This window comes from Lycium ferocissimum, chromosome 3 (assembly GCF_029784015.1).
Source record: "Lycium ferocissimum isolate CSIRO_LF1 chromosome 3, AGI_CSIRO_Lferr_CH_V1, whole genome shotgun sequence".
NCBI lineage: Eukaryota > Viridiplantae > Streptophyta > Magnoliopsida > Solanales > Solanaceae > Lycium > Lycium ferocissimum.
In genome coordinates, this window is record NC_081344.1 from 4,545,384 (window position 1) to 4,556,022 (window position 10,639).

At 33.4% G+C, this 10,639-nt stretch overlaps 1 protein-coding gene across 1 annotated transcript; it reads left to right on the forward strand.

Moving 5' to 3' along the window:
• Positions 1 to 1,581: 1,581 nt before the first annotated feature.
• Positions 1,582 to 5,306, forward strand: LOC132050845 (protein VAPYRIN-like). Its single transcript, XM_059442192.1, has 3 exons — positions 1,582 to 2,535; positions 3,371 to 3,640; positions 4,324 to 5,306. The coding sequence occupies exons 1-3, from the start codon at positions 1,716 to 1,718 to the stop codon at positions 4,857 to 4,859; spliced, it is 1,626 nt and encodes a 541-aa protein (XP_059298175.1). The 5' UTR covers positions 1,582 to 1,715; the 3' UTR covers positions 4,860 to 5,306.
• The last annotated feature ends 5,333 nt before the right edge of the window (positions 5,307 to 10,639 follow it).

Sequence of the window (10,639 nt, forward strand, 5' to 3'; positions counted from 1 at the left end):
AAAACTTTTAACAGACACTTACTTTGAAGGGAAGGGAGTATCATATAAGAGAGCAGATGGCATGTCAAGAATTTTGATATTATCTATTTTCAAATTAGAAGAGAATTCATCAAGCAATATTGATTAATTGGAAAAGGGCCCTCGAAGCATTCGATCCACCAACAAATTTGCTACATTTTGTTTAAGAAATGTCATGACATGGAAGTTAGCTACAAGATGGCCAAATGCACAATTTCAAAGAGACACTAAAAGAGACAAGTAATCTTAGAACACAAACTTCTAAGTAGTTTTCATGACTTGTTCAAGATTATATTATTTGTTTTGTTCTATGTGGAATTAGCTTTTCCAATGAGGAAGTCCTATAAAGTATATATTTTCTTTGTTCTATGTCTCAAATCTTTTCCCTTGTTAAATGCGCAAAATATAAAATAGATCAATCTTGATAAGAAACTTACAATTATACTACTCAACTAATTTTTTTTCGTTTTACTTTTCTTTTTAATTTAAAGCAAAGCAACACGGCAAACACGAATATTCGATGAGCGTTCTTTCAAAAATTGGCTCGTTATTATTATGAGATATTCGACGAAAAATCTATCGAAAATATCCGGCGAGTCAATTTCAAACGAAGTAGTGCAAGAAGCAAAAAACTTTCAAGATACATTTAAATCTTAAACTCTTCCATTTTACTAGTTTATGTATTTTCTTGTATGAAATCACAGAAAAAATAAAATGAAAAATCTACTGCTAAAAAGTACAAAGGTAGCATCTTTATTCATGACAATGTCAATAAAATATAAAGTAACTCAATAAACAAAGAGATGTTGTTTACCTTGTGCCACAAAATGCTTTGGTCTATGCCTAAGAGAAAACGACTTCTGCAAAAATAAAAAGAACAAGTACTCACATTCCTCCTCTATTTTATTTTTCTCTCTTTTTTCAGATAAAATTGTAAACAAAGAATCTAAAGTTTAGAAAAAGAGATCTTTGGGGGCTAAATTTTTGAAGAATTACTACAAGAGGAACTGAAAAATCATAAAGAAAGATGAGAAACTCAGATATTCTCATTCACTCCTTATGGATTTTAATTTTTCCTATTCTTTCAAAAAATTTTAATCCCTCTTCATTTTCTTTGATTCCGTTCTTCGAAACTCCTACTTCTATATATTGACGGGTCACTAATTAATACTTATCATAGATATATTATTTTATAAATGACCTGATTGTATAAATATTATTTACATCATCAGTGCATAAAATTCAAACTCTTATCATATTTTAAAAGATTCTCAATAGACATAAGTTTTTCCATTGAGCGAGTCTTCCTTCTTACTCATCAATAATCGTTCTTTCTAGTGCCACAAATTAGAAATATTAAAAAAAAAATATTCCTCAAATATCCCTAGGAGTTTCCTTTTTGTCTTATAAAAAATCTATTATACAACTGTTTCCAAGTAGTAAAATTTACAAAGTCAGACACCAAAAGGAACAAGTCTATCATTGTACTTAACACCAACAAATGGCATAGCCTCTTTAATTTATAGCCGGCCACTATTCTTCCTCTTATATTTACTTCACTCCTCACTATTCCACCAATTCCTTTTTCCTTCTCCAAAATCCATGCAGGAGCAAGGACATTCATGTGTACATACTTCACATGTATCTGTCGAACGTGATTATTTCTAATCTTGTCTAATTTTATACGAGCATAGGTCATGGATAGACTATTAAGCTTAGAGCCAACGAATTTGGTGACGGTACGACTTGAACCAGGCCAGAAGTGTTCAGGTGAGTTAACTCTCCGGAACGTCATGTACACCATGCCTGTGGCGTTCCGGCTACAGCCAGTAAACAAGACACGTTACACGATCCGCCCGCAATCGGGCATCATCTCTCCACTAACAACAATCACCTTGGAGATAATTTACCATCTCCCTCCAAACACAACTCTCCCAAACACTTTCCCTCACTCTGATGATTCATTCCTCTTGCATAGTGTTGTTGCCCCAGGGGCAGCTATTAACAATAAGGCCACTTCTCCAACTTTACTAGACATGGTCCCAAGTGATTGGTTCACTACAAAGAAAAAACAAGTTTTCATAGATAGTGCAATTAAAATCATGTTTGTTGGTTCCCCTGTTTTGTGCTATCTAGTGAAAAAAGGCTATATGGATGAAATTAGAGAAGTGTTAGAAAAAAGTGATCCTAATTGCAAACCAGCTGATTCAGTTGACTTTGAAGGTCAAACATTACTTCACTTGGCTATTTCACAAAGCAGGCCTGATTTAGTCCAATTACTACTTGAATTTGGGCCTAACATAGAGGCCCATAGTAAATCATGTTCAAGCCCACTTGAAGCAGCAGCAGCATTAGGAGAATCACTAATTGTTGAACTTTTATTAGCCAAAAAGGCTAAAACTGAGAGAACAGAGTACTCTGCTTCTGGCCCAATACATCTTGCTGCAGGAAATGGCCATTTGGAAGTACTAAAATTGCTCTTGCTCAACGGGGCTGATGTGAATGCACTAACTAAAGGTATTTTTCTTGGGAAAGTTACATATTTGGCAGGGCGGTAAAAAATAATTAAACTCACTAGCCAAATATACATAAAAATACACTATTTTGTACAAAATATGTGTACTTTTTATATACAATAATATACATTTGTCGGCAATTATTTTGGTGGATGGCTATGCATTGTAGTCATCCCTTTTTTTTTTTGTTTTTTTTTTTTGAAGACTACATAGTTTGAGATAACGATTGGAAACTTGCTTGATTATTGACTTCCACAAGGATTAAAGCTTAGTTCGGCACTCTGATTACTAATATACGGAGTATTATATTATAGGCTTTATCGTAATATAAAAGTACAATACTCCAATATAACGTCGTGCGTAGCCTCTCTTTGGCCAACAACAATAACATACCCAGTGAAATCCACAATGCAAGTGCAGGGAGGGTAAAGTGTATGCAGACACCTTACCCCACCTCGGAAGGTAGGAGAGCGTTTCCGAAAGACTTGGCTCAAGAGAAAGCGTTGGCAAAAAAAGTTAGATAAGAAGAAGCAATTCAAAGTAGTATGGGAATGAAATAACGAAAGCAAAAAAAATCATGGTACAGCAGACTGCAAAGTAGCTTCTCTTTGGCCAAGAAATATATTTAGCTTTTATCTCTTTTATTTATTTATTTAATCTATCATTTTTTCCATGTATCTTAACATTAATAAATCCACCTTTATAACTCACACATCTTTATTTTCATAACCTATACTTCAATATTCTCCTAACTCTCATGCTTCTAATATTCATAACCCCTAAATTTAATGCGTATATGACTTTTATTGTATTTCTCCTTGTTTAATATACAAAAGACGGCAACACGGCTTTGCACATTGCTGTGGAGGAAAGGAGAAGAGATTGTGCTCGGGTTTTGTTGGCGAGTGGCGTGAGAATCGATGAGCGAAATGCGGTGAATTGGGAGACGGCTTTGCATATTGCAGCAGGATTGGGAGATGAACATATGGTTCGTGTTTTGATTCAAAAGGGAGCTGAGAAAAATGTACGTAATAAGTATGGGAAAACGGCTTATGATGTTGCTGCTGAGCAGGGACACAACAAACTGTTCGACGCCCTCCGTTTAGGTAACTGATGTCAAAATTACTGAATTCCGATGAACTCATAATTTCTTAGTGGTATCTGTTTCTGTATATAGATATATTAATATAAAATAATTTTATATAGGAGTATGTATATATACACACACATATATATGCTATAACTATTTATTTTAACCTGTTTTACCATGCTACTTGCCTCATTTTTTCAAGTTACTAATCTCATTCATTATATATTGACAATTGTCTTTAACTTCTATACATACATTGAAGTGATAAAAGAATTTTCACAATCAAGTTACTTGAAAATAACTACTACAATTAAACGTCTGTAAAAAATGGAATATTTGATTAACTTGAAAAACAAGATAGGTTACCTGCTATAACATGTTAAAATGCAATGGGAGTGTCTGATCGGTGTATATAAGATAGATCCATGACAGGTTATTTTTTAGGTAATCTGAAAATGAAAACTTATTTTATACGGTCATTTACATATAAGTTAAACTTAACTTCACTTATATGCTCTATCGGTGAATAATTTTCTTACACCATCAGGTCAAAGTGATCTACAACATATCATTGATAGTAGTAAACTGTATTCGATACTCCAAAAATAAAGTAACTACAACAGCCAGTTAAAACGCATCAATAAAATGATAAAAAGGCTTTACTCACTTACTCTAAATCCTCGATTTATCTCTCTGTAGGCGACAACCTATGTGTGGCGGCTCGAAAAGGAGAGGTAAGAACCATCCAGCGGCTCCTAGAAAACGGAGCCAGCATCAACGGACGTGACCAACACGGATGGACAGCATTACACAGGGCAAGTTTCAAGGGACGAATAGAAGTTGTAAAGGCATTAATAGAAAATGGAATTGATGTAAATGCACGAGATGAAGATGGATATAGTGCCTTGCACTGTGCAGTTGAAGCTGGCCATGTTGATGTAGTTGAATTGCTAGTTAAAAAAGGTGCAGATATTGAGTCAAGAACTAGTAAAGGGATTAGTCCATTGCAAATTGCAGAGTCGTTAAAGTATTCGGGGTTGACTAGGATACTCATGCAAGGAAGTGGAGCAAAAGAACAATTTGGGGCGAAATTGGAGACAAATTTCGCGAAATCATATGGTAAATTGGCTAAAGATGAAGAAATTGGAACAGTCAAGAAGAGATCTCATGTTAATAAATCATCCAGAGGTCGGAGAAGTAGCTTTGATAGGACTGTTCCATTGGTTGTGGGGTGATTAATTTTCTTGTTGATACAGGCGATCAGTGTAGTTTTTATAAAACAGCAATTTGGTGGACTAAGCTCTTATTATCTTGCAAGGTGATAAGCGTAATATTTGGCTAGTGAAGTTTTCCTAAAGAGTCTAGGATTCGTCGAGTCATCAATAGTAAATTGTTAATAAATCAAGAGTTCAAAGGAGTAGCTTTGATAGAACTATTTCATTTGCTTGTTGATTGTGTGATCAGCGTACGTATATCTTATAAAAGAGCAGCTCGCTGCACTAAATTCTTATTATGCTACGATGTGGCTAGTGAAAATTTCCTGAAGAGTCTAGAATTGGTCGAGTCATAGGTAGTAAATTGTATAAGTTAGGTTTTAATAATTGTAATTTGTTGTGTTCCACCAAATATTATCTTCCACTTTTCTTGTATTTTTGTTGAACCTTTCAAGTGAAGTTTTTAAGTTTCGAGCTCACATTTTAGCTACCGTCACGCTAAATTTATTTGTGGATTTGTTATTATCATGCATTGGCTATGAATTAGAATAAAGCTTACTGACAGTGCATATAAAAAAAATTGACTGTTTATACTCAAGTTAGAATAAAGCTTACTCACAGTGCATATAAAAAAATTGACTGTTTATACTCAAGTTAGAATAAAGCTTACTCGCAGTGCATACAAAAAAATTGAGTGTATTGTACTAGAGGTTTCTCAATTTAGACCGTGTAAATTATTTGAGTGTGATGCTCGAGTCAAGGTGACGAAATGTGATACAATCTTGGATCCGCCAGCCGTTTACTGCGGCGGGAGAATAGATCAAATATCTCGACATTTCTTGTTTCTTTCTAAAATTAGAATTTTTTGTATTTTGTTTCATTTGCTTTGTTGGTTAGTATTTCTTTTCAAGAAGGAAGATCTTCTTCTTGGCAAGGTTCTACTTTCTATATTATTTATCCTTGTAAAATAAGAGATATTGTGGGGGGACTAGAGGTTGGTCCCGACTTCTTCACTATGATCTTTCCAATAATTTATATAAGAGCAATAGACTTTTCATTCCTATTCGTTGTTATTATATTTCATTACTACTACTACTACTACCAACTTTCATTATTTTTATTATTTATTTTTCCTTGTTTAGTATTCGCTCGGGTCCCAATTTATGTGATATTTTTCGCTTTCCGAAATTCAAATTGCATGAACTTTAACCAATATTTTAAGATGTAATTTTCAGATGTATAAATTTTAATCTTAAAATATTGAGTTAATCTAATCCAATTTAGCTTCAAAGTTTATTCAAATTGATTCTCGAATAAGAGTCACATAAATCGGGACGGAGTGAGTATTTCCTTAGTTAGCTTAGGAATTTTCTTTTCCTAGCTTGATGTAATTAATAGATATTGTTTAGGGAGTTTTTGTGTATCTTAAGAGTGATAAACATTATTGTGAGGCTTGGAATCTCTTGGTTCGGATTGACTCTTTGAAATAGATTTTAGGTTTATTTTTTATGGTAATTCTTTCTTCTACAAATTTTTGTATCTCTGGTTCGTCCTAGTCGTTCTTGTGATTGGTTTAACATACTAATTACCTTAGATATTTAGATAGGGCCTATGATTCCTTCTGTTGATTAATTCATGGTGTGTATTTTTCAAACCTTGTTTTGAAAATGCTTTTCTCAAACCGAGGGTCTTATCGGAAACAACCTCTCTACCTTACCAATGTAGGGATAAGGTCTGCATTACGCCCACCCTGATCTCCATACCCCATTTATGAATTCACACTAAATATGTTGTTGTTGATGATTAATTCATGTTGGAATTTCTATAAAAATATATTTATTAATCAATTTATTTTCAATTATTCCGCTTGCGTACAATCCAAATTGTATCAAGCTGATAGTTAAATCGGCTAGCAAGTTTTAAGTTTGAAGAAGGGATGCATATGAGGCCTTAGACACATTTACCGTAGGGATGCCTATAAGGCCTTAGACAAATTTACCATCCGAAAGGTAAATTAAATCTAACAAAGGATATTTGTTATACAGTCCAAATCAAGGTCTTCCAAAAACTAATACGAAAATTATCCAAAAACAGTTCCACAAAACTAAGCCAAACACATAGATAACTTATTTTCTAAAGTTTATTTCCAAAAATTGCATCAAAAAACAAATCCAAAAACTTTGAGCCGAGCAAATTTAATTCATCTTTCAAGTGGCACTGGAGGACTAACTCGATAGTGCACCTCAAACTTGCTGTCTAATTTCAACCTATAACTTCTTTCATATTAAATTATAATTAGAATTTAATTTCAAGTTACATTAAAAGTAGCCAAAATTGTTAGTTGACCAAACTTGACATTTTATTCTACTATTACCAATTGACATTATCAAAATTCCACTGGCTTTTGAATATTAATATAAACCACGTATTTTTACTTTTAGTTGTCACTATATACCAACCAACTTATGGAACCCCGCACTCAACACTTCAACAACCACAGCCTTTTGGCCAAACCTTAGACAAACAACTATTATTTGTAGAAAAATTAAGTTTCAATAGTGAATAAACTCACTTTCATTTGACTCTCCATTCATTTATGCTTACTTTGCCAAAAGATTCTGAATATACAAGCATATCTATTCATCACTATCACCACCCTATCGGCTACCAACCCCTCAAAAGAAAAGGAAAATTTATGTTAAAAAATATTATACACATAAAACGTCGCTATTCTTTACCTACTTACTTTGAACTACAAATTTTGTTGGAGAAATTTTTTATCATGTCTCGATAAGCCTCCTAGTTCGTGTGTAGGTATGGCTCTTTTTCATAGACCAAAGCAAATACTTAATACAAATTTAAATACGTATAAAAGGTCTGGACAAAAAATAATTAACAGGACTCACGTGAACCCATAGATGACACTCTAAGTCCACCTATGTGATCAGGTAGAGTATTTTTTTCCTTTTTGGGTTATGGTGAGATCATTTGAACTCAGAATCTCTGTTTGCTTTAATATCATGTTGAAATGTATAACCATCTTATTTAAAACTTAAAACCCTAAGTTAACAAATTATTGAAGAAAGCACACAGTTAATTACTTAATTATATTATATTATATGTCAACGCGACATTCCATATATGGTACATACTGCTGGTTGCTGAGAAGCGCGCCATACTTCTTTGTACAGGTACATATGTATATATTTCCTTCTCATTGTTGCAATATATATTTCAAAAAGTTACTATTAAATATTTCTTTAAAAGATGATATTTTAAAATGCATTTTATTTAGAGACTCAATCATAACTCGCTTGATACTTCCCCGAGACAACATACAAATTAGATACATTGAGGTATAACTTTCTCATCCCTCATTGCTAGGTTCACGAATACCTCTCTTCTCACTCCTCCTCAACGGTAGCCAACAGTAACCAATTTACGATTGCCTCCCACGCGCCACCTTACGTGTGATGGCTCGAAAAGGCTAGGCGCAAGAACCATCCTGCGGCTACTAGAGAACGGAGCCAGCATCAACGGACAAATTTTGTGGCACTCTACAAGACGAGTTCAATCCATCTTCAAACTCTGGAGGAAACTCTATCCTAAACCCTAGCTCATTCCTGTATAAAAGGACATATTCTCTTGAAAAGACTTCTCGAATATCCCATAAACTCATGGGAAAATTCACAAAGGGATCAAGGCATCAATTATTGTCTTTCAACTCAAAATAACGAGGATCTGCCTAACGTTCAAGGACGTCCAAATCATCTTATCTTACAGAAATGTGCTGCTAACGACCCTCGAAAAAAAATCGGAGAGAAGAATCAAAGGATAAATATTAGAGTTGTACCCATAGTGTTAATCAATAAAATTATGTTTCTTCATTTTTATTTTGTGATTGCAGTTTACTTTCTGTATCTTGAGCAAATTATTGCAAACAACGACCAACACGGATGGACGGACGGCATTTCACTGCGCAAGTTTCAATGGACTAATAGAAGTTGTAAAGGCATTAATAGAAAATGGAATTGATGTAAATGCAAGAGATGAAGATGGATACCGTGCTTTGCGTTGTGCTGTTGAATCTGGCCTTGTTGATGTAGTCGAATTGCTAGTTGAAATGGTGCAGATATTGAGTAAAGGGATTAGTCCATTGCAAATCACGCAGTCGTTAAAGTATTCGGGGTTGACTTGGATACTCATGCAAGGAAGTGGAGCAAACGAACAAGTTGTGGCAAAATTGGAGATAAATTTCATGAAATCATATGGTAAAATGGCTAATGATGTAGAATTTGGGACATTCAAGAAAAGAACTCGTGTTAATAAATCGTCAAGAGTTCGGAGAAGTTGCTTTGATAGGGTTGTTCCGTTGGTTGTAGGGTGATTTTCTTGATGATTCAGGCGATCAGTGTTGATTTTATAAAAGAAATAAAGGACAGCTCGGTGTACTAAGCTCTTCTATCGTAAGTAAGGTGATCAGCGTATGATATTTTTCTAAAGAGTCTAGGATTTGTCGAGTCATCAATAGTAAATTGTTAATTATTCAAGAGTTCAGAGGAGTGGCTTTGATAGAATTGTTCCATGGGGTGATTTTCTTGTTGATTCGGGCAATCAATGTAGAATTTATAAAAGGACATATTGGTGCCCTAAACTCTTATTATGCGCAAGGTGATCAGGTACAATTTGGCTAGTGAAAACTTCTTAAAGAGTCCAGGATTTTTCGAGTTATCAATAGTAAATTGTTATAAATAAATTAAGAGTTTGGAGGGTGTAGATTTTATAAAAGGGCAACTCGGTGCACCAAATTTTTATTATGCTATGATGTGGCTAGTGAAAATATCCTGAAGAGCTAGGAGTGGTCGAGTCATCAATAGTAAATTGTTAAGTTAGGTTTTAATGAATAATTGAAATTGTACTATTCCGTTAAATTTATCTTCCGCTTTTCTTATATTTTTGTTGTACCTTTCAAGAGAAGTTTTCAGTTTCGAATCCACATTTTAGCTACCATCATGCTAAAATTTGTTTGTGGACTTGTTATGTCATGCATTGGATATGAATTATATTCGAGTATATACATTTAAGTTTTTTTTCATAGTACATTTAAATATTTTTTCATAGAACTTGACATATATACAGGAAAAGAAGTTTAAAGTTATTTTATGCTTAAAATAAGTCCAAAAAATAATTGGGCCCGTTTGGGCTTATCATTTATATGCAGATAGAAAAGGCTTTCTAGTAAAAAAAAACTTGTATGTTATTTTTTTAATTACAAGACCTTAGAATTTTTTTTTAAATCCCTTTGTAATTAGAAGACCTTAGAATTTTATTTTTTTTAAATCCCCCAAATTCGAATTTGAGTTCTAGCCTTCAAAATGGAGAAATTCATATTCGTTTTTTTTTTTTCAGAAAATAAAAAACAGTGTCATGTGGATTAAATTAGATTTTCGTTTCTGGAATTGAACCAAAAATGTTTGTCAGAAACCAAAACATTATTGATCAGTTTATTCAAAAACACTAATACAAATATTCTCCAAATTAGAAGTTATTCACTACAAGTAACACTAAGGGTGTGTTTGGTATGGAGGAAATTATTTTTTAATTATTTTTTGAAAAAGGTTTTCAATAATGAAAAATATTTTCTATACAAAAAAAAGTTCCTTAAAAATCAAGAAATTATGACTTTACTAGTGCAACCAGAGAAAACAAGTTAGATAAACTCCATCCTCCCTCTCCCTCTCCATAGTTTTTATCTAAATTATACTAGTATATAAATGTTTTTGAATTCCTACAGAACACAG

Bases quoted from the DNA above. Each gene is read 5' to 3' on its own strand.
- LOC132050845 (XM_059442192.1), top strand. From the start codon at position 1,716: ATGGATAGACTATTAAGCTTAGAGCCAACGAATTTGGTGACGGTACGA. The intron at 2,536-3,370 runs GTATTTTTCTTG...AATATACAAAAG, and splicing joins TGTGAATGCACTAACTAAAG to ACGGCAACACGGCTTTGCAC. The intron at 3,641-4,323 runs GTAACTGATGTC...ATCTCTCTGTAG, and splicing joins GTTCGACGCCCTCCGTTTAG to GCGACAACCTATGTGTGGCG.